Source organism: Catharus ustulatus, chromosome 3, assembly GCF_009819885.2.
Source record: "Catharus ustulatus isolate bCatUst1 chromosome 3, bCatUst1.pri.v2, whole genome shotgun sequence".
In the NCBI taxonomy this organism is placed as follows: Eukaryota; Metazoa; Chordata; class Aves; order Passeriformes; family Turdidae; genus Catharus; species Catharus ustulatus.
The window spans coordinates 25530158-25554795 of NC_046223.1; the positions used below are offsets into that span (position 1 = coordinate 25530158).

The window sequence follows — 24638 nt, forward strand, 5'->3', positions numbered from 1 at the left end:
CATGAGGAGCTCACTAATTTGAGAAAACAACTCGAGTGTGCTTTTGAGTATGACAAACCAGACCACTTATCCAATTAGGGAGAGATGAAGGAAGATAAATTCTATTTTGCCAGCTTTCTGAAATGTTTTTCAGATTTTCTCATTTAATACAAGCTCAATACAAAGCTGCAGAATAAAATTTTTAAGCTGCTCCCTAGTTAAAATGCTAAGCCTTTCCCCTCATGAGTAAAAAAGGTATTGTGCATGCAGAGTTTTAACTATGTCTGCTCAAATTCTGCCAATTTTTTGAATGCTTAGGAATCACACTGAATCTGCTCATTCCCCACCAGGGCTGGTAAATGAATTAGCACTAGAGCTCTGCTATTTTTCTCTTACTCAGTAGTCACATTTGTAGGAGACTATTATTTTTAAGCACATTAATATAATGATGGGAAATTTAGCATAAGCTAACAGAGATTTGTAGATTCTGCACCTGAACCAAAATGTGCATTTAATGAGGACCCCAGGAAATGACACAGTCCTTTCCAAAGTGTCATTAATGGCTTGGAACTGAAATTTTGGGATAATCAACACAAAGAAGCAACCTGTAAACTGGATTTTTCAGAATATGGATGCTTAGCATAGCCTCAAAATTAAGCCCTCTCTATTGAGTCTCCATTATGGAGACTTTCACAAATCATTGCTATCTTTTAAAAATTTTTGGCTTTTTCGACTGACAGTTAATTGTATTCAAGCTATTAAATGAAGACATCTCTGAACATTTGGAAACAACTTTGCACACTGTGATGAAAAATCTATTTGCAATAAAATGAAAAACTAAATGTGTAGAAGTGAAACAAAGATCAGCTCTATCTAAAAGTCAACCTCTATGAGATTTTATGTTAATCGGCAAAAAAGTAGCAGCACTATAGAAAAAAAGATTATGATCCATCCTACTACTACAAAAAAAAAAAAAGTCTGCCTAAACAGAACTTAGTCACTGGAAAGATTTTGGCAAACTAATATTTTTATTTGGGAGGACAATTTCTGTTATTACTTTTTAAGACAATTGGGATGCTTAGGCATGTGTTAACATCAGACCTCTAGGAATACTTTATAAAAGCTGTGGGAAGCACATACACAGCAATATCAAAAAGACCTGGCTTCTAAAATGCATTCTATAGGAGCAGCTTGGTGTTTTTAACAAAGTGAATGAGCATAGACAAAGCAGGTAATTAATCCTCATTTAAAAAATCTTAGGTCATATTTTTGTTAAACACACAATTAGAAGCCTTTAAGGAAGTTCTCTTAGTTCTTCTGACAAGACCCTTAGTGCCTTGCAGCTCATTCAGCATTACAGGGGCTGATTCATGCCCCTGGGTAATTTAGAGGCACTGAACCTTAGGCTGCTGCTTGGGGGAGGCAAATCGCAGCCTAGAAAGAAAACCTCGAGAGACTGTGATGAAGGTAAGAGAAGTAACCTCTATAAATCAGGAAGAAGTAATTTAATTTACCTCTAGGTCAGGCATCAAATCTTTTCCCTTACATCAGTGACCCCTGGGTACTTGAAACTCATTTGGGAGAATTAACAATACCCCATGCATTACAGCAAGCCAACAAAGTTGTTCTCAAAGTTGATCTTGAAAACAAAGTACCATAAAGAACCCACCTAACTGCAAAGGACAGCATCTCAAATGAGCAGGAGGAGAAATCCTACACTGATTACACCAATAGCAAATAGCATCACCAATTCTCCTTTTCCTAGGTCTGCAGGTAGAACAGGAGAGAGGCAGGATCAGACTTCAGGCTTTCTGACTGCTCGTTGCCATCTGGGCTTTTGCTACTCACCCTGAAGAGGTGCACCAGAAAAACTGCAGGAGGGAGAAGATGAGTCCTGTGGGAAGTACATTTCTGTTTCAAAACAGTCAGATGAAATGGCTGAGGTTCAGAGTCCCAACTTCATGTACAAAAATCTCAGCAATTTCATTTTCGGTTGTTAATAATTTTTATGTTTCCTCAGTGGAAAAATACTTAAATATAATTTACATTCAAGCCACCAAAAGGTTACAAACAACTCCTGGGCTGAAGGCTGCTAAACTATATCAATTCAAAAAACCACCACGACAAACATGGGTATTCTTGCAAGAAGTACTGTTCACAAACCTGCAATCCAAGGAAAATGTGCCAGAGAAATGAAACAATGGGGAAAAACCAGCCTATTTCCTTCAAGGGCTGTGTAAATATCTCTGGAATGTGTGTAGCCTCCTCTGTGTATTTCAGGGTGACCTCCTTCTGGGGTTTGCATTTTCCATAATTTCCCTCTGGTAAGAGAGAGACTCAGTGTGCACGTCCAGGTCCCAGCCAGGGTCTGTCAGCCTTGCCTGCTGCAGTCAGCAACACCAAACAGATTTAGGGCAGCTGAGGCACTGGCTCATTGCTCACCAGCTATTCTGAGAAGCACAGCTTAGGCTTTGCCTGTCCCAGCATAGGTCCAGCTGCCTCCTGAACCAGTGGGAGTCACAAGGGTCGGGCTGTAATGCAGGGGAGGGAGAGCAGTAGAAAAGAATTTACATCTCCCAAACTGTGAATCTGTCAAACTGTTGTAAAAGTCCTGCCCTATGGTATCACATTTATCTTTCTATATCTGCTATCTCTATGTGCAATAAAGCACTGCATGTTTAGCTGATTTGAAAGTTGAGATGGGATATTCCAAGTTTACTCCAATCTTGAATAGCATTATCTTTCCTAAGCATCAAAACATAAACTAGAGGGAGACAATAACTGAGCTTGTTAAAACTTTGTAGCAACTCTTCGGTCATGTTTTTGAATCACTATCAACAAAGAAACAGAAGCAAACCCCTTAGAGCACTATACAATTCCTCCTCCAAGTCAAACATTAGTACTACAATGGAGGTAAGAAACCACCTTTTCCTTAGGGTTTGCACCTGGAACAGTCATACTGTTAATCAGCTTACAACTATGCTAAATAATTTGCCAGTACCTGTCTGAAACCGACACAAATAAGAGTATTTTTCCTGTAAGTTCTGCTCATCAGTCAACTAAAATTGTTAAAGATTAAATACACATGGCCATATATGTATTTGCTACAGATTTTTTTTTGCTGAAGTTCTGCTTGTGTATTATCTATACTGCAATTACATCTGTTGTGTACACCACAATCAATAAATAAATTAATGTTTCAATCAAAACCTTACCTAAATTTACATAGCATACAAAACTTGGCTTAGATATAAGAATTTAAAAGCTAGAGTTTGCCATATTTTGTTAAGTTCTGCATAGTGTTTGCTCTTCAGAAATTCTATATCAAGTCACATAGAAACAAAACTTTCTTTCCAAATGTCTCAGTTTTGTTCAGTTCCTTAACTCTGCAGCTTTACTTTTAAAATCTCGGGCTTCTAACAGTACTCTAGTACCATACTCATGTTCAATATAAGATTATGGAGAACTGGTTTACCTTGCAGCTCTTTAACCTTTTTGTATACTTCATTCAAGCTTTGCACAACCCAGCTAATCAAAGGTATTCATTCATGCTCCTAACCAATTTCAGTAGGCATTAAACATTTAGACAAGCATCTATGATGCCATTTCACTTCTGAATATCCGTTTCCAGTCTACAAAACAGAGCAAACACCTAAAAACGTAAGGATGTTTGCAATACCTCACTCTTTGATATATCTGAAGAGTGGTTTTGAAAAGCTGAAGAAGGCAGCTGGGCTTGTTTTTTGTTTGGTTGGGGTTTTTTGTTTAACAAAACAGCACACCTGATGCACACAAGTCCCACATTTGCATAAGGCTCTGTCTCCGGCAAAGGGACTGTTTTTCTGCAGAAAATTGTGCACAGGTTCTGAATTCCCAGGGCACTTTTGCTTTCCTAGCTTGAGGAGGTTTCTCTATGTGTACTCCCAATGCTCTGAGCATCTTGGAAACCTGCCCTGAGGCAAGCAGTAAATGGGGAGTGGGGAGATAGGACTGAAGCTGTAGTGCCTGACTCTTCATGCTTTTGTTTGTAAAACGAAGCATTTTAAAGGGAATTTTGACTGGTTAATACTGACTACAGGGCACATTTCTCATAGCTAAAAGACCATGAAAGTAGCCTATATAAGCTATTCTACAACATACTCCAAGTGCAGGTAGGAACTCTAACATCTGGTATAATTAAGACCAGACCTTAGAGGCTAAGGTGGCTCATTTATAGCAGATCGACTACAGGGCATCTTTGTTGACAAGACTACAGGATATATGACGGTGGATTATTAATGTAGTTGGCAGGCAGCTGCACTCAAATTCAATGCTGTGGCAGCTGTTCAGTAAAATTTGCTGGAAAATCCAGTGGAGATTAGGTTTTGATGAAAAATTTCAAGGCGCTTTTCTCTAATGTGAGCGAGCACAAACCTCCTGGGTTTATTGAATACTGCAGATCACCAAGATAACGATGCCTAAGTGGATGGAAAGTGCTGGGAAATGTGGGCTGCTCCCAGCAGGTCTGTGCTGCTCTCCAGCTCCGCTTTCTCCCCAGTCCTGCTCAACAACATCCACAGCCTGTCATTAGAGGGCCCAGCTGCTAATGCCAGGGCCAATCGTGAGGCAATTACCCACGGCTCTGTGTAACTGCGGCACTCGCCTGGAGTGCATTGCAGGGAAATACTTATAGCAAAACAGGATGTTGCGATGGGTACGGAGCTTTTCCTGACCAAGGAGAAAGTGCGTCATGCAACTTTGATGATGTTGCTTAACAGACGAAATCGCCTTGGCTGGGCAATTAGATAGTACGCAGCATGGCTGACTTGAATTTCTGGTCCTGCTTTCTCTTTTGCCCCGATATCAGCACATGGCTGGAAGTTACAGGAGACGGTCAGGAGCCGGCTGGCAGGGAGCGGAGGGAGCGACAGCTTCTACCCAGCGCTAAGAAAGGCGAGGGTAGAAGTGACAGTTTCCCTGGCTTAACATCAGTGAGGAAAAACTTCCCCGAACTAGTATGAACAAACATTTTCAGATACACCTAAGAAGATCTGTGTTGATTGCTGGGGTGAACACATTACGCCGCCCAATTAACCCACCCACAGCCGCCCGTCAGCACAAGCTTTTGAAGGTACACCGAGGTGCTGCTCGTGGCCGACCCACGCCGGAGAAGGCGCACTGGCCCTGCCGCCGCCCGTCCCGTCCCGTCCCGTTCTCTTCCATCCCATCCCGTCCCGTTCCCCCCCGCGCTGGGAGCAGCGGCCGCAGCTCTCGCGGGAGGCGCGGCCCGAGGCGCAGGGCGCTGCCCGCCCGCCGGCGGGGGCTGCGGGGCCGGCCCGCCCGCAGGGGAAGCGGCGGCTGCCAGGGCGGGCGGAGTCGGAAGCACGACAGCACGGGGCGCTGGGGCGGCGCTGGTGGCGGGGGCGGGAGCAGCTCGGCACTCGCCGCCGTGCTGGGGTCGCGGCGCACGGACGGAGCCGGGCAGCGCCGGCCCCGCAGCAGCAGCAGGAGCAGCAGCGGCAGGAGAAGCAGGAGCCGCCGGAGCCGCCTCCCGCCGCCGAGCGCGGGGAGCCGCCGGAGCCGCTGCCCCGGGCGGCTTGCGAGCGCCGGGCTGCGGCGCCGCCGCTGCCTGCCGCCGCTCCGCGGGTGAATGAACCTGTCCCGGCCGAGCAGGACGGCGGCTTCGCCTCGGGCTCCGGCACCGGGCTCCCCTCGCACAAGATGGACGGTTTCGCCGGGAGTTTGGGTGAGTGGCGGCGGGACGGGACGGGACGAGGTGCGGGCAGCCCGCCGTGCGGCGGGGCCCGGGGCGCGCACCTGCGGCCGGCGGGGATGCCGGAGCCGCGGGCTGGCACCGCCCGGGGCCGGCCGGGCCGGTGCGTGCGAACACCGCCCGCGGCGACAGGGGAGGGGATGCCAGCGCGAAATCTGGTCAGCTTCAAACCATCTGTTGCGAGAGCTCCGGCTGCACTTGCCTTCTTTGTTCTTCCCTCGCCGTGGCTTTGCGCTTCCCCGGAGCTAGTTGCTTGGCTTTGGGCTGATGGTTTGGCTTAGGTTGTGCGGGTTTTTTTTACGATGTTACTTTGTTTTTTTTGTCTCTCCCTTTTGCTCCGGGGCGGGAGGGACGCCGGCGGTGCGGGCGCGGCGGGCCCGGTGTCGCACCGGGAGCCGCGGGCAGCTGTGCCGTGTCCCGGCTCAGAGCGGCTCCAGGGGGAGCGCAGCACCCCGGGAACTCGGGGGCGCTGGCGGCATCCGCGGCAGTGTTAGCGGGGCAGTCGGCGCCTTCCCGCTGTCCGAGCATCCGTCCGTGCGCCCGGCGAGCCCTCCTGGCTGCCTGCGCGGCAGGTTGCTCTGCCGGAGCCCTGGCGTGATCCAAAATATTTACTGCTTGCTCATGTAAATGTTGCCAGAAAACTGACAGGCTGCGCTGCCTTTAGTCCTATGAAGGCTGCGGCAGATTCTCGCCAGTTTCTGGATACAAAAATACTCCACCAGCCCAGTTTTTGACTTGTTTGAGGGACACATTGCATGTGTTACCAGGTTGTGCTTGTTACAAAGTGTGAGCCGAACGTGTATCCAAATGCAAGAGTTGTAAACGATGTAACTTTCCATTTCTGCCAATTACAAGACCATTGGTTTTGCAGTGCTGCCTACCTGCTGCTCTCATCATATTCAGTGCCGCTGCGTCTATTGCAGGCATTTCGTGCTCAAACTCACTCCATCTTTTGTAGAATAATAAATCTGTGCCTCTTAAAAATAAGATTAATTTATTTTTACGTCACTCCCGTAAAATCTGTAGTAACAGTGAATAGTTCTCAATTTTCTGGAAAAATTGACTCATTTAAATACTTCTGAGTGTGATCCTAACCTTTCAGGTTTTTGAAATGTCAACTCCAGCATTTTGGGCATCTCTCCAAACCAAACTGGTGCACCATAATTAACAGTATGCTTTGGTAGTCTGGCTCTCTGCCAGGTATACTGTCCTTGCTCAAGTAACTGCCATGGCCATTTTAGATCTGGTGATCAGAAAGCGACACATGGAGGAATTGCACGGGTTCTGTTCCCAGTTTTCTCAGGAAAGGTTGTGCCTGTGGGTGACATATGCAAATGTTCCATGGTTAATATTTATGAACCTCTTAACCCAGCAGAAGAACTGATCACCATATCAAAGCACACCGATATTGCTTTTAACTCGTGCAGTATTGGTCCCGCGAGGTCGATATTTAGAAATAACTGGGTTTTGTTGGAAGTAGAAAAAACTCAGTTATTATGAAAGAATAAAGGTTTGGTTTCTTGCGTGGAGGTTCTCAGTGAGCAGTGGCATGGGATCGTCGGGTGGCTCAGCATCTTGTGCTGGAGCCACGATGGGCTCATTGGGGCATCCCGTGTGTCTTATTAAGGGGGGCTCCATCTGGACCTTTAATTTGTTTCCCTGTTTGTTCAGGAAGGCGCTGTGATTTTATGTGCATCTAATGAGGATTAAGCTCAGCTCAACCTTTTAAAATGTGCATTATGATATTCACTGCTAGTTGGCCTTTGATTTTGATTTTGTGGCAAGCACTGATACGCAGAGCTTTTCTGGACTTGGGCTGAGGGGAGGGCATTCCCATAATCTTTTGCTTTGAAGTATGAAACTTTACGTGACTTTTTTGTTTCCAGGTTTGAATCATGCTGCTTAGTCCTCTCCTGTATTTATAATCACTTGTTGGCTGCTCTAGCTGCTAATGAGCACATAGTGTTCACAAAGATGTGTGAATTGTTCTGAGACCTCTTTTTTTTTAAACGTCCCTAATTAAAATCTAATGGCTTGAATTTAATTAGCTGTCTGCTAAATGTCTTTTAGGAACGCCATAAATTAATGTAATTTAGAATGAAATGTAAAAATTAATTAAAATTATTGTTGGCAAAATTGTGCTGTCTATGTATGTGCATGCTCAACCAGTCAAGCAAGGTTATTAGAGAGCAAGTTGTCCTTTTAATGCCTCTTGTCATTATCTGGAAGGCAAAATGTTATTACAGATTGTGCCCTCTAGCACAGGCAGAAATACCTTCTTGCATGTCTCTTGCAGTTGAAAATACTTTACGCAGCTGTTTTCTTTTGGCTTCCACGTTGAAATTTTTATGAGAATAAACAGATGAAAGAAATCATTTTATATGTAATTTAGTAAATTGTTTTGGTTATTGGCTTACTAAGTGCTTATGTAGCACTCTGCTTACAAGTATGCAATTACTGTATACAGTAAAAAAAATAAATCTATATGTTATGAGTTAACTTGCACAGTTGAAATAGATATTGATTATTTTGATAAAGCACTGAGTTATTTCCTGAGTGCTGTGGCTTCAGTACCTTTAGAATATCACAGTGATAATTGAATCCCATTTATTGTCTCAAGCAGGACAGTCATATCTCACATTTGGCATTGCCAATGCGATGGTTGTCAGAGGGCTCAATGGATTTGGGCCATCTGCTTTTCCAGATGCATCCCTCGAAGTCCAAGACTGTGCTTCTGAATGGGAACAAGAAGTCTGAACTTGGACTGGGCGCCTGGGCTCTTGCCTTGTGCCCTGGCTGAGACAGGAGCTCAGCATGGGCGTCTGGCTCTGATGCTGCCAAGTTCCCCTTCCTCTCAGGGTCCTCATCAAAACAGATACGCGTCAGGGCAGAGAAAGAAAGCACTGCTGATTCTGCCAAAGGAGTCAAGCAGAGAGTTCTAGCAAAAGGAAAAAAAAAAGGCAAAGACGCCTGTGTGGGAAATAGCACAGCTTAGGCTGTCAGTGAGTGCTGTCCTGCTTCATCCCTCCTCGTTTGTTCTGCACTACTGCTCGGCGTCTCTTCCACTCTCACTGGTGCCTGGGAGCCCCAGGTGAGCTGGCTCAGATATGCCCTTCAGAGGGCTGCAGGACTGCAGAAGACTGACAGTTTTGCCCATATTAATTTTGATTTTTAGATATCATCAGGGATTGTGTTACTTTGCTGCTTGCCCCTGCTGTTTTGGTGGGTTTCTGCCGAAATTGGCTTGTTAGGGAGTAGGAGAAGCATGGCAGGTGGTGGGAGGGAAGCAGTGGGAGCCTTCAGCTGAGGGTAGGTGGGACCAGGTGGTGCTGGGCAGAACTGTCAGCTCTGAGAGTGGCTTTGCTGGGTCGTGTCTAAGGTGTGAGATCTACTAGATTTAGACTTAGGAAGAACCAGCTGTGACAGGCTGCCTGGGGCTGGTGAGGAGTGAGTGCTCTTTGCTGGACGGTTTTCCATTGCTGTTAGCAGCTGCATTGTTTTCCCTTCTGAGCAAGCTTCTGCTAATTGAGCTCTGTAACAATAACTCATGGTAAACAAAGATACGGAAACATTCATCAGATTATATGAAAAAAATCACTACAGCCTTTTCCAAGTTTGTCACCAGTGTGTGATAACAATGTGGAAGAAAGAATTTCAAAAAGACTCTCTCCGTTATTGAGGTCTGTGGCAGAATAGTAACTCATAAAAAAATGGAGAAGTCTCAACTTCTGATTTCAAACCATGGTTTTTGTGTAGCTGTGCAGGATGCCCTGAAGGTTAGGAGTCTGATGAATTCTTTATGATTGAAAATATTTTCACAGAGAAATTAAAATCACTCTTGTCTTGAAGTCTCAGGCAAGCAGAGTAGTTTAGTTTAGTTGTTTTTTTTTTTAAAGATTCTTTGAGTCTGTGCATTTTGTTTTCGGAGAAATAGAAAGTAAAGGAGAGCTGAAATTACTAAGTGGAGACCAATGCTTTGCTTTTCTGTTGTTCTTACTGGTGGAAGAACTGGAGACATAATAAAGATTTTTTTAAATATAATTTTGTGTAGTATCTACATTTTTGCTCTGTCACTGTGTATGTATTGCTCCTATCTTTATATCATATCATTTTGCCCCATTTCTTTTCCTGGGTATCGTGCAGAAGGTGGTTTCTGAGGCAGTGTTATGAGTATGTGCTGCTGCTCAGCCCTGGAGGAACCAGCAGTGTCTGTTGAACCTGTGGCTTTGCTAAACCCCAGTAAAGCTTTTCCAAAGCCTCCGGTCTGTGGGGGCAGAGGTGGTCCAGGGCTCAGGGTGGCTCAGGCAGAGAGGATCTTGTGGTCGCTGGTTCTGTGAGCCTGGAAAGCATGTGTGCATGATGATTCATCTCTGGCTGGGCTCACTACCGAGAAAAATGAGTGTGTGGGGTATTTGTCATTTATTTGGGCTAGAATATTAAGTTTTATCGTTGCCCGTCTAGACTGCAGAAGTGGCCGTGGTGCTGCAATGCAATTGCTCATAGCAACAGCGAGCTCAGCCTAATTCACAGGGCTCTGCTCCTGGAATTGCTGTGTGCTATTGTCGCTGCGCTGGTCTTCTTAAAAATAAAAACTTTGGCAGGATATCACTCTCCCCTGCCTGAGAAGGATGGCCTTGGCCTGTGCCAGGGGAGATTAAACTCCAGCAGCAAGGAGGGAACAGGCTGTTTGCTTTAGAAACTTGGTGGTGGCGGCGGCAGCTCACCTTTTGCTAAAGAAGCCTTTAGTTCATGTGCAGTGAGGAGGAACCCTTTGCTCTCTAGCCAGCTGAAAAGCAAAAGATTGTGTGTTTAAAAAACAGTCCTATTTTTGCACAGAGTGATTGGCAATATTTGCTCTCGTTGTGAGTAGTATCTCCACACAGGAGCCTGTTAGAACTCCTTCACTTAGAATTTCTCCCTCCTTTAGAAAGGCTTTTAATGCTTGGGATGCTTAGAATAATTTCTGACCTTACAGAATATGTTTTTCATATTCTTTAACGGAATAGTTTTGATACGGCAGTACAGTTGTCTGACGGGATTGTCTCTCGCCTGAAGAACCTACTCAGAAAGATTTTTTCCTTCTATGCTTTATATAATGAAGTATGTCAGAGGGACAAAAATTGGTCAGGAACAGTGTTCTTGGAAGTTCTTTGAGGCAGCATTGTGTTTTGTAAGCAACATTGTTATTATTATTATTACTCTGTTGTTAGTAAGTACAGGGTGATCTGCATGTCACTCCTTGTTCTTCAGAGGTGCTTCCCTTCTTGGTGTGGTTTGTATCAATTACTGAGGTTTATTTTTCCCTTCTCTCTTTAGGTCCTTGCTAAACCTAATCCTTAATGAATGCAATTGTAAGGCCAAGAATGTTGTTCCTGTTTTACCCGCACATAATGTAATGGGAAGAGTGTTAGAGGATAATTAATTTTATAGCACATGGCATGTATGATGACAGTGCAAGTCTCTCTGCTCCTGCTGGTGTTGAGCATTTCTACTAGGGATATTCTTCTGTTTAAGAGGTAAAAATTACCTGATAAAGAACTTTTTGTAAGCTTCACTAACTTCATTTTCAAGAAGTCTTTCTGCAGTTACTTATGAGTTCAGGTGGAATCACTGCTCGCCTCGCATTTCCTCTGTAAACAAGTGACCACCAGGAGTTTAAAGAGGAATTACTTGTCTCTTTTTCTTCATCTGCTTGTTTAAATTCATGTAGAATTCTAGTTTTCTGGACTTTAATTGAATGCTGAAGGATGAATATCTGGACACCACGTTGTGATGTGCAATTTTTCCCTAAGCTTTTGAATGCTCTTTAGGAAGTACACATATGGGCACTCAGATTGCAAAACCTCGTGTCCATGGAGGAGCTTGGAGTCTGAATGGATTATTCAGTCGTTCTGAATGGATGGGTGGTGCTAATGGAAGGGTGGGATGTGGAGAGCAGCACCATCATCATAAAAAACCTGAGTTTACTGCTGTGTCTTAGAACATGAAAACCTTTTTCTCTTATTTTGCCTTTTTTTCTTTTTCTTTCACCTTCCTGCTCCCTTTCTTGTTTTTGTTTAGTTTTATTTTTTACTGCATAATGCAAGTATTCATGCTACAAACCATCAGTGAATGCTATGATATTCTTAAGCTTCCCACCTGAAGACTTCTTACTGGGTTGAATGAACTAGGGTTTTTTTAATTAGTTTTTTGATTGTTTTGCCTCTCAGTGGGTTGCCTCTTTTGCTTATCCTCAATAGTTTCAGCCTAGCTTGTTTACTAAATATAGCTATGTCTTTTTCTTTGCTGGTGTCTTGATCCCTTTCCTGACTCTTTAATGGCTGTGCTGCTCTGCTTTGCATGCAGTGCTGTTGATAGGGAAGGACAGCTACCTCTTATGAGTATTTGGAGAATCCAGTTTCTTTCTTTGGTTGGTGTGTCCAGTGCCTTTCTGCCCCATCTAGTGATGTGGATTGCATGCCCTTGTAGCTTCTTAAGGAAGATATTTTTGAGTGCAAATATATCTTATTGTAAAGTAGGCTTACTCCTTGTATTTAGTACCTCTTCTTTCTGGAGCTGCTTGTACTTATGAGTGACTCTTATGCATGATAGAAATGCAGTGTGAGGGGTAAGAGTAGGAACAACAGCTGTGCCCTGTAAATGGATATGATATATTTTAGATATGTTGTATTTCAGATGTGATACATTTTGTACAATTGCATGGAATTTCCAATGTATTAAATAGAAGACAAATACTCACTGTTGTCTGTCACCTGGTTCTCTCATTTTGCTGAAGCTCCACTCATAGCTGTGAATGCAGTGTTCCAGCCTGGAGTTGGTTCCCATTTCCCTGGCCATTTTTGAGCTTAAAAAATACTGCAGGGGGAGGCTGAAACCAGACTGGTTTATGTTTGATTGTGTTTTGGATTTGTGTAAACAGTCTTAATGCATCAAGCTAAATTGGCAGGCTTTCATAATCCTTTGGGAAAATTGGGAGTTTGAAACCCAGAGGATAAATGAAAAAAATTGGTTCTAAGCCCCAGATTTGGCTCCCTAAAGGGATGCTGTAAATTAGTTAGATCTAGAAATGTGGTTTAGTTAAAGTAAATGAAAATGTGTTTTCATGAGAACCTTATAATTTTAAAGACAAAAGACAAAAGAGTTGGATTTCTTTAGTCTGCGTTGAGACACAAAAGCGAGAAAATGGCTGTTGACAAGAAATTTATATTTGCCGTCCAAACAAAGAGGTAATGATTTCACCACTTTTTATTGTTTTTAATGAAATGATGACATAAGGGTACTAGAAATTGTTTTAAAATTCTTAAATTCAATCAGTGGCTGAGGTAAGCAAGGCAGCCTGCACATGCATAACTAATTTAACAATCCCAAATATACGTAAATGAATGGTAGAACTGTTAGTTTCCTTACAGTTTACTGTATGTTACTTTGAGAACAAAAGAAAAATGTTGCTTTTGCTTCAGGATTCTGATGAGCTTTGTGTCCATCACTGTAGAAAAGAACAGCAGTGGAGTGGGCTCGAGTTTGTTTCTGTCCCCCTTATTCTTGGTCACAAGCAGACCATGCCATTTCCTTAAGATGTTTCCTGCTGTGTGTGCATTATATGGATCTTTCCTTCATTAGGACTCATGATTTGAATTGTCAAACTCTGTTTAAACATGGCAGAGTAGAGCCCAGTCTCAGGTTCAGTTTTTGGGGAAGGATGTCACCTCCCCAGACTCTTTTTTTTTTTTTTTTTTTTTTTTTTTTAAATCTTTATTATATATCTTGCAGTACTTCTGGCTTCTGTAATTAATAGGCAAACTTTGGAGTGGCTTTGAATTGTAGATATAATGGTAGATATTGTAGACATAATCCTTCAGCTGACTGAATTCCTTTCCAGGAGCAGTAGATGTTGGGGACCTGGCCACATGGAAAGGAAGGAAAAGGGGCTGCTGTTAAAGATTTTCTCACACATCTCTGATTTGGTGTAGATGTGGCAGTGAAATCACTCTTTGAGTAGGAGCAGTTCTGAGGTGACTGCTGCACAAATCCATCTGGGATTCTCTGGGAGCAGAGACCACTTCAGATATGTGAACATGCATTGCAATTGGCATGGTTTGGGAGTTGTTTGGATGCATTTTGATTGAATGGATTTCCAGAAGAACATTTCTAAAAATGTGCTTTTTGGTATTTCCAAAGAGAGGTGTGGAAAGGAGGCAAGGACCTCCAGAACTAAGAACCATAAATTAAACTCTTTCAGCTGCAAGATTCAGAGACATGGCAATACTCATGTCTGTGTAGTATCACTTAGCTTCTTTAAACAAGAGCTCTAACAAGGAGGTAATTACAACTTTGTTTAACTATGAAATTCTGCATTGAGTTGCTATCCCCTCCTCTCCCAGCATGTGCTGTGTAAATGCCATCAGAGAGACCTGGCAGGAAATCAGCAGTTTGTGTGGCTGTGCTTCTTGCTTTCTGAATTCTAAACATGTCCATTAAAACCATGAGGCAAGAGGGATAATAACAGGCAGTACAAACTCTGATTTTGAGTTTTTAAAATAATTTTAATTGGTTTTTTTTTTTTGTATTCTTTCATAGGATAAGCAGGACTGAGTCTATCTGTATGTCTGTTTTCTAAGCATTTAATGATGGGATTTTTCCATGAAAATTATGTGACACATTTAAGAAAGATGACAGGTTGGCAGTGGTGTTCTCCAGATCTGGAATTTTTTCTCTATTTTCTATAATCTGTCACTGTAGTATTTTCTGAAAGGTACTTGGAGGGATGAAGTGTTGGTTATAAACAAAGAGCTGGATGATTTGAGATGCTTTCAAAGGAGCTTTAAAAATAGAAATTGCTTCTCTTCCTATTAAACATAGAGAAAAGTGGGTCTTAGGCATAGTCATAAAAAACAGTAAACAATTCAGATTCTTGTGGAACACTTCTTTTTTTTTCTCCTTGAACACTTTATTTGGCTTATTAGTGGTTCTTTAGAAATGATATTCCAATATGGCACTGTGCTGTTTGCTAGAATAACTAATCTGAAGTGTTGGTACAAACTCTAAATAGGAAGAAACAATTACTGGCCCTAAGTGCTGGAGAGCTTTGGGTGGTGCATTTCCAAGGTCTGTCCAGCATATTAGGGAGTAATGGTATTACAAACTGATAAACATTTTTATGATTCAATTGGAAAATTGTCAAAGTGTGGAGATAATTTCTGTGTGAGATTAACATCATGCCTCGAGCTTTTGCATGCTAGCTGGTTTAGGTGCAAAGAAAACAGATAGAAGCTGGCAATCTTCAAATTAGTAAACTCTGAAGTTTAGAACTGACCCAGCCAAGAATTGAAAAGCAATCCCACTTTAATCATGATGTGGATAAATACAGCCTAGAAGTTATTGTTTATTCACAGAATGGTTTGGTTTGGAAAGGACCTTAAAGATCGTAGAGTTCCAACCACCCTGCTGTGGGCAGGGATGCCTTCCATTAGAGCAGGTTGCTCCAAGCCTCATCTGATGACAAATTTAATTCTGAAATAGGCTTCCATTTTTCATTTTTAGATGCCAAACCTTTAGATGTTAATAGTTGTTAGTTATTTAAACTTTGGAGGGATTCAAGCTGTGGGCATCAGGTAAACTTTGATTTTAGTGTATTGCAGAATGGTTTATTATGAGTTAAATGTCATGGTGTGCATTAGCAAAAGCAGGAAGTATTTGTTTGGAGGAATCTTATATTGCTTTTTCACTGGGATAATTTGTCAGTGAGCTGGTGTGGTATTGTGTGGGACTCTCATCTGACATCCTATTTACTGAACTGGAGATAGGAGACCAGTTTTCTTTATATCAACTCATCTGAGTTTTGAACAAATTTTTGATCATTTATTTTGTGTGTGTGTGCCAGGCTTGTGGCTCTGCTACAGCAATGTTTGTATGTGTGTAGAGTATTCTACTTGTAGAGAAATGTGAGGTTGGGAGAGCATTTAATTTGACTTCTAGTAATCGAATGTCAAAGTCATCATCTACCTCAGAGACAAAGAGTGTAAGATCTTTATTACTGGATTTGGGTATTTGAAGCATTGTTAGAGTGGAAATTTTACCTTGTTTCCCTCTCCTGCCTATCAATTGAGTTATTGGCTGTCTAAATAATACAGATTTATGTGTAGAGGTTCTTGCTAACATTCTTTTAATTATCTGCATTTACTTAATTATTATTTGTAGTGGAAATTTCAATTTCCTGTTCCTGTAGCTACAGCAGCTTTACTGGCGAAAGGGCTCTAACTTGGCTGCTGGTTTTTTTGAATGAATGATAACATTTGCTGTTTGTTATCTATAGATTACAAAGGGATGGGGTTTTTTTTCCATGAATAAAATGACAGGGAATTTTAGGAAAGTGAAAGAGAATAGAAGAAAGCTTGCATAGAGTATTTGCAGCCTAAATTGTATTTGTCAATTTGTGCAGATTTGATTCTTTGATAAGATCTCTTACATCTGCCTTTAGCCTTTAATTGAAGTTAATTTAAACAGATAAAATTTGAATAGTCCTTATTTTAGTTTCCAGAACTAATTGGGCAATTTCCAGACTCTAGTGTCTGCATATGTGTATATATATAGCAGCACACCTACCGACATCCCCTGCCCTCTCCCCCACTTTTATTTAAAGGATTCCCAGTCTGACCACCCTTGCAGTGAAGGAACTTTTCCCAGTATCAAATCCAAACTTGTACTCATGCAATTTTCTGTGTTGTATCACCCCTCACCTTATATATCTAACATATCTCTTATGTAATGTAGCCCTATCTGGACTTACTTTTTGTGTGTGATTAATGCACCTTTTGGTTTCCTGTCAGCATTACTGGTCTTGATTATCTTAGGCATTGCAGTATGTATTTTTGTTTTGAAAAACTTTAAGCTTGCTTTGAAGCAGGTTTTTTTTTTTGGTCTTTACCATCTTGCTATTTATGGAGTCTTTTGCATACAGCATATGGGTTAAAACTCAAAATATCTTCAAAGTTAAACTAATTAGCAGGCAGAAGAAGATAGGAATCTTTACTAGAAAGAAGTGACTTGCCTAAGATGAACAAGAAGCTGCATTTTGGCAAGCAGCTCTTCTGTACTATCTATAATCTTTGGCTATGTATTTTTTGAAGAAAAATGAGAAGGGTTGATGTCATCTAGGAGTTGCCTGTGCCTCTTAATCCAGTTTTCTTTATCAGCTTAATTACTCCAGGATGTTACTAGCCCTCAAGTTGCAGTTCTGGCTTAACAGCCTCAGGTACCTCCTGCCTTTGATCTGCATCTTTTTTGGTTGAAGAATAGGGATGCAGAACCAACCATTTCGTAGTGATTTTTACCTGCCTCACCAGCTTTAATGTGTATGTGCTAACATCCCCCCTTCTCTGTTGTGCATAGGTCGTGCTGTGTCCTACCTTCTGCTCCAAGCTCCACAAAGAGCAGCTGCTTGGTGGCCTTGAGCCATGTGCTGCCCATGGGCACTGTCACACTGGGATTTGGGGTAACCCCTCTGGGGCAGGACCCTTGAGATGGAAACCATCTCTGTTTCTCTTTGCTGATTCCCCTGAAGATGTGGTCCTAAGTCATGTGTAGGGAAGCTGGGTGGTGTGACAGCAGAGACTTCCATGTGGTTGTACGAAATAGGGGTAATGCTAATAATTACATATCACATACAGCTCTGGCTTTCTGTGAAGAAGCAGTTTTGTAGCAGGGAAGGGAAAGGAAAATGCCTGCCCCTGGAGACTGCAGGAGCCACTCTGGTGAAGTCTCTGGGGGATTTCATGGGGATGCTGACACTCTGCAGCTGCTGGAGCGAGGCTCTGCAGAGCAGCTCGTGTTTCTTCCAGTTGTGTTAGACTGCTGTGACATGTGCTCCTCACCATGAATACCTGGATTGTTCAATGCCATGTAACTCTGTAGAACCTCCCGTCCCCTCTGCAGTAACTCTGTGGATACCTTGTTGCGATTGTTTGGGAGTTTTATAACTTTTATTCTCTGTGGAATATGATTTTCTGTTCTTCACTGAATGCCATTTAACTTCAAGTTTTTGCTGGAAAGCTCTTGAGGTGGTTTGTGGCAGGCTTGCCATGTTCACCAAGCTTGTTATGGGCTACTTTGTGTCATGTCACCCTTTTTCTGATCTATACTCTCCTTGGATACTGACTCCTAGTGGTTTCAGAGTTACAGAAACAATTTTCAGTCTCTTGGAAACAGAATAGGTTTTAGTCATTTAGCTCTTGTGCTACATGAACCATTCGTGTTCTGGAAATGGAAAACTCAATCGCATTAATGCTCTGATTACTTGATGTCTTTCTGGGCCACTTCCAGGGATCTTGGAGCAGGAGGGTGCTGCTGCTGCTGTTGCACTATCCTGCCTGTTCAGTCCAACAAGGTTCTGCTACTCAGTTCTCTTCTAACAAGAAGCATCCTTCTTATTTAATAGGATGATAACTACCATATGGTTTTCTTCATTACCCTCTTCTCTTCTAATTTTTTGTGGGTGCTTATGTACTAAAAGCTTTGGGGGATCATCTTCCGTGCTAGTAAACACTGAAAATAGGTAAGTTTCTGCTTGTTTAGAAGCTTGTTAGAGCTACACTTCTTTAATACAAATAATCACAAAGGCATTTATATTAGTTTTTTATACTGTGAGGTAATTTCCACTTATTTGTTAATCATTATTGGTTTGATTGTCTTGTTTGACGTAACTAATTTTTCCAAGAAAAAATATCCATTTTTATTGCTGCAATTACACATGTACAACATGAAACTTAGAAGGAAATGCAGCATCAGATCACTGGAGAGTCTCTGCTGCTTTTACAGCTAATTTTTATGTTTTGTGGCATTAAAGTTAATGATTTCTTGCTGTGCACACCGTTTCACGTGCATAGTGTATGTTTTATCTGCTTTATTACTGAGATTTTTTTGAACCCACATGCGTCATTGTAATTAGTAGAAAACTTATCTTTGGTTTTATAATTGAACACAGTTTTTATTTAGGTGCTTTCTAGTGCTGCCTCTTTTATTGATCTAGCAAGTGACTTGTAGCAGTCAGAGAAGTTATAATTACCAAGATGTACTGCAGCTCTTCTGTTACTGTGGTCTTTTTATTGCCATGTGTGGTGTTCTGCTCTCATTTTGCATTTCACTTTTCTGCTCCCTTTTGAGTAAGCTGCATATTGAGCAGTCATCTACTTTCTACCTACCATAAAAAACCCCTCAGTTTAGTTTAAGGCAGTAATTTGTAGTCCTTTTCTTCCTGTTCTTCAGTGTTCCTGTTTGTATAAAAACATTTCTGAAATTGTCAGCAAGAGCAAACCAGATGTAGTTGAGCTCTGGTGTTCTCACTGCATCCCCTGCTTGGAGGATGGACAGTGCACTGCTGCCTTTGGGAGTGTACTTTGCTCTGTGTGTGAGCCCATCAGCGTGGTACCTTGCTGTGCTGGGGGAAGAGCTACACCCATCCCATGGCTCAAACCATGTGGTGCATGAAGCTGTGCTGGAGGACTGCAGGGGGCTGCTGAGAGGCAGCTCTGGCAACAGAGGACAGCTGGTTCTTGAGTGTGCCTCTTCTGTCTTGGGACATAAAGAATTTTTAATTTATTTTTTTTTTAGCCTGCTTTTATAACCCCTCTGCAGGAGTACTGTCTGTATTTGAGGGCAGTAAGGTGGGGAAAACAAAAGGTGGGCACTTGAAGCCCCAATAATTTCTGGTATAAAATGTTTAGGATTAGCTGTGTGCCCATCAACATGATAATGAGTGTGTTTCTGCAGAAAATCCTGATCATCCTGTTTCTGCAGAAAATCCTGATCATCCTGTTTCTGCAGAAAATCCTGATCATCCTGTTTCTGCTCATTCCTGATCATCCTGTTTCTGCTCATTCCTGATCCGAGTTGCCAGGCTGGATGGTTTATCTCGTGGTAACCCCTCTCTTGCGTGTCCAGGGTGACAGCAGTAACTCTGTTCTCTTAGCCGTGTTGGAGAAACCCTTGAGTTTTTCTGAGGAGTTTTGAGATGCTGAGTGTTGTGGGCTCAGCTTTGCTCTCCCCAAGGAGCCAGGGGCTGCACCAGTGCCACGTCTGCCTTTGGCTTTGGTGGGTCACTGGTAGTGGGAGGTTACTGGGAACATCACTTTGTCACTGTGTCTCTGGAGGATGGAGGATGTGGGGAAGTGAGTGGGCAGACAGTAGTCTGGAAACTCGGTTTGGAAACTGTAAAGATACATCTGTGTAAGGAAATGAAAGAAGGTGCCTGGCTGGTGTGTGCTGCCCAGCATGGCCAGCCTGTGGTCCAGTTCCCCTTTGCAAAGACCCGTCTGTCTCCAATGTGGAGCTCCTGTGTGCCAGCGTGGTGGGTGGAGGTGGTTCACTGCACACCCAGAGGTGAAGGTATCTCCTTGATGTGTGGCTTGCAGGACAGATGCTGTGGGGAGCAACAACAAGGAGGTAGAGCAGCTGGGGAGACAGTTGGATGCTGTTGAACATCCCAATACTCTCCAAATCCCAGCAACTTTCTTCTCCCTCTACTGCTTTTCCTCTACTTTTTCCTGTCCTTTTCCTGCCGTTCTCAAAAAGGGTGTGTGAAAAGGCAGAATGGATTTTCCTTTTCAAAGCCTTTTGAGAAAGCTTAATGTTAAACATCCACCTATGTCATTGTGTCTTCTCAAAAATCAAATATAAACATAGTGCTGTTTTCTTAACTAAACCAACCCCAAACTTGAAATCAGCTAATGATATAATTATCCCATTTAATTATCATTGTTTGTCTTGCTGTCCTTATTAAGGCAGTTATGCATATGTTCCAGATGAGAAAATGTGTTGTAATTTTGTTTTACTGTTGCTGTATGCTAAATGAAAAAATAAGCCAACCTAATTCTCTTAGAACGTATATTTTGTGGAAAATGTATATTCCCTTAGAATGTAGATTTTATGGAAATATCTGAGATTAAGGAGTCAATAATTTTAATTTAATATTTAATTTATAAGACTTGATTTTGAGCTTCATATTCTACAGCTCGTGTGCTGTGGAGCAGCTAATCATAGGAAAGTCAAATAAGTATCAGATTACAAAACTTTTCTACGTTAAAAATATGACCATATGTGCCTCTGAATAATTCCAGATGGAAGGCTGCTGCTTTATAATTTGTTATTTTATATTACATTTCTTCAGAATTCTTTGTTGCCTTTTTTTTTTCTTTGGTTGTTGTCGTGAACATAGGCTGGGAATCCAGAGATATATTGCAAGCAAAAAAAAAGGTGCAAAATAATAGTTTATGCCAGCACAGTTTTAGGCTGGACATTATGAAAAATTTTTTCACAGAAAGGTTTGTAAAGCACTGGAATAGGCCGTCCAGGGGAGTGTTGAAGTCGCTATCCCTGGAAGTGTTCAAGAAACAGTGTGGCACTTGAGGACATGGTTTAGTGCTGAGCATGGTGGTGGGTTGATGGTCTTAAAGGTCATTTCCAACCCTAAGGATCCTATTTCACTTCCTAGGTGTGTAAATCTCATTCCCCAACATTTTGGTTGCTTACTTGAGCTAACAGGGGTGTCAGGTTTGGATTGACCATACAGACTTGGCCATACACTAGTATGTGGTCCCTAAGTGATCACATTTTAGAATGCAATTCTTTTTTCATATGTATTTTAAGAAGCATATTCAGTTGCCTATTGAGAGAGTTCCCAGAGTGAATATGAAACCTTTCAAATAAAAAGGGAAAAACTTGAGAAAGTTACAGACCTCTGAAAACATGCAAAAAAAAATTATAATAAAAGTGGTTTTGCAACCTTGGTTCTGTTTGCCAACAGTAGTGCAGCATGCAACTCCTTTTGAGAGAAGCATACTCTTGAGAGCTTGTCAGCTTATTCTTTCATGAGTCCTCTTTTAAAATAACCTTGTGTTACAAAAAGAGCCTTAGAAATTGGTTCATCTTGTCAAGGACAGTGGTTAAGTATTTCGTCTCAGTAATTGCAGCTGCACTTTCATGGCAAAGTGAGAAAAATATAATTTTAGGTTATAGTTAATGAAGTTGTAGTTGTTCCTGTATGGGAGGTCAGCTGGGACTCCCTCACTTCAGGAGTGGGTTGTAGTAATCCTCTTACCCTCCTGTCCTGGGCAACTTGACCATTCTTGATCCCCACATGGAATTGTGATTCTGGTCCTTGTTAGTCCTTGCTTGCTCACTCTTTATGACAGAGCTCTATCACATTCATTCAGGATGATCCTTTCAATTCTTACTATTTGTGTCTATTTGTAGTGTTTTCCTTGCATCTTTTTGTTTACTAACTTCTTACACAGTTTCAGCAGTGTTATGTAAGTCACTATTGTAGGAAATAATAACCATGCCTTTGTTAATAGATTCTTTATGTTTAACTTCACTTGAAACATCATGTGGTGTTCATGTGCAATGTATTAATAACACAGATGATGAGCTTGGCATAAAAAGTGCCTGTTCCAAGTTGTTTTTTCATCTACACCCTCTCTTATTTTATTTCTGCTGCCACAGTGAAGTTTCAGGGCTTTAGGAAAGGCTATGTACTGCATTCACTTCGTGGCAAAAAAAGAAATGGTGCTTAGTTTTGGCAATGACAATCACAAAGTCAGAATATCTGAAAGCTTATTTCCATGTCTGGAAACTTTATCCTTCTTTTACTACTTCTTGGGGCTAAACACTGATTAAATTTTTGATTATTCAGGAGTCACGTGAAATGCAAAATGCTTCAGAGCCTTGTGGTTTGAAGCTTTAGGGGCTTGCCCCAATGCCTTTCAAAGGACCATATAAGTAAAGAGGTCTTTATGTGATTTGCTGAGATATTAACTGCTTGTGTCTGCAAAATGGGGATTTTCTTTTTGTAATGCAGGAAAAGTGAGTTCTGTGATATATGCTTTTTATAATAAGTGTAAATGTGCATAATTTTTTTTAAAAAATCAGATTAGTTTCAACAATGCAGCTTAAGAGAAATCATCTTGATTTCTCAAAAGGCATCATCTTTGTTGAAAAGTGCAATTCAAGTAAAATAGTTTCTGGAGTACAGAACCTCCTGTACAGTGCTATTTCTGAAATACTGCTAGGAAAGAGGCCAGGATTAGAAGGGGAGCAAAATTTAGCAGTATGGAGGACTGGGATTGCTAATGGTAAGTTTTTTCTCATGCTTGTGACTGTACCATTTTTATGATCTTTTCAAGAGGGATATTGTGCTATTTCTCCTAGTCTCAAGTACTTCTGTGCTCATCTTTATCTGTGGCTTAGACTTTTTTTGGTTCAAATTCTGTACTTTAAAGGATTTCATCACTTTCATATGAAACCTTTGCCCTGGTCCTTTAGCATTTTAGATGAAAACTGTCCTTTGCAGCTAGAAATCCCCATTAACTGGCTTATTTCTCACACAGAGTGAGTTTAAACCTATTCACAAGCCCTTATGTATAAAGAGGAGGGTGTTTCCTTGCAGTTGCTTTGAGAAACAGGGGAGTCAAGGAGCTTTTGCAATGTCAGGCTTGTTTGCTTAGTTGCTGTTACAACAATAACAGCAGAACTCCTGCTTTGTAAATGACACCCTATGCACTGTTAATTATTTTAAATTCTAAAATGAATTCTGTTTGGTGAGCATTTAACCTGGAAAACTTACCTTGACATGTGAGGCTGATTAGCTTACATGGTGTGGTGTTCTTTGCGCGCGTCTTTTTATTTTTGTAAAGAACTGATGTAGCAGCAGTGAGGTTGCCATCTGACATTTAAGGTTTGGGATGGTTCCTCTGCATTAGGATTTCAGGAAGACACTGTCACACACCCACCAGCAACTTACTCTTCTCTGGGGACTCCTTTTCCTGGTGTTTCCTATGGTGTCTGTGGGATTCAGCCGTTCAGAATTTGACTTGTTTAACTAAGTGAACAGATTTTGCTCGGGAGTCAGAAACCCATGTGAAAAACCTGGCAAAGCTGGCAAAACCTGCCCAGCTGTGCCCTTGGAAGGGATGGAAGGCTGGGGCTGGGGGTGTGTGATATCTTGGTGTTGATTATGACAGAAACCATATTTTGGAGCAGAAATGTGTAGATCACTCAGTTACATCAGCTCTGATTTTCTGTGCAGAGTGCAAGAAAGATGGTGTGGTCCATAATCATCTTGAAACATGGCTGAGTTGGTTGTCAGCATTTCAGCAGGAATTGCCTTTGAGTAGAAACCAGGATTGAAGAGCACAGGCCTACCTGGAAGTGATTTGTTATGAGGATGAAGATGTAGGATTTGTAAAAAGGAGAGGGATGCTGTAAATGGAGGTGTGCTTGCCTCCTCCAGCACATCCTTTCACACCAGCTCAAGGTGTTAGCTCAGGTGTGGTGTGGGCTGGCACAAGACAGGAGACAGCATTAGATCTTGAAATAAACACTTAAATATTTAATTAAAAACAGATCTGGGGGAGAGGATGCTTTTGGAGTACAGGGGATTATAAGGTGATGCATTGCATAAAAATCTAGAGGATTGTTGAGTGTTAAAGCTCAGTGATACAGTTTATTCCTTCACAGAGAAGTTCTTCTGCATTGCTCAAAAAAAAAACGTGCTATGGCTTTTGGCATGGATATCTCTATAAATACATACTTTTTGGTCTGAAAGTTACCTTTTGATCACTTTACTCTTTCTGCATGGGGATGTTTGAAGTTTTTAGTGTGAGTGAAGAAGAAAATGGTAGGTATGCTCTTGCTTCTGGAAAACATTGATGCTCCTTAGTAAAACCACTATCTAGGGGTTGTGACTGTTTAAAAATTCCCTATACAGGTGTTCTTTGGTTGAAGTACTTAAATATAAATGATTCAGGTTTATGTTTCTGTGACTGGGTAGATAGTGGTTTCTCCAGCTCTTTTTGGTGGTTTTATCTGCTTACTTTAATTGCCTAAACAAGCAAATCTAAAGTGACATGGAGACAAC

General features: G+C 41.8%; 1 protein-coding gene across 1 annotated transcript in view; it reads left to right on the forward strand.

The window, feature by feature from the left end:
* Nucleotides 1–5581: 5581 nt before the first annotated feature.
* Nucleotides 5582–24638, forward strand: part of EML4 (EMAP like 4) — a 150193-nt gene continuing 131136 nt past the window's right edge. The window contains exon 1 of the mRNA XM_033054903.1: nt 5582–5704. Coding sequence (XP_032910794.1) covers nt 5680–5704 — 25 coding nt within the window. The 5' untranslated portion in view covers nt 5582–5679. The remainder of the gene's footprint in view (nt 5705–24638) is intronic.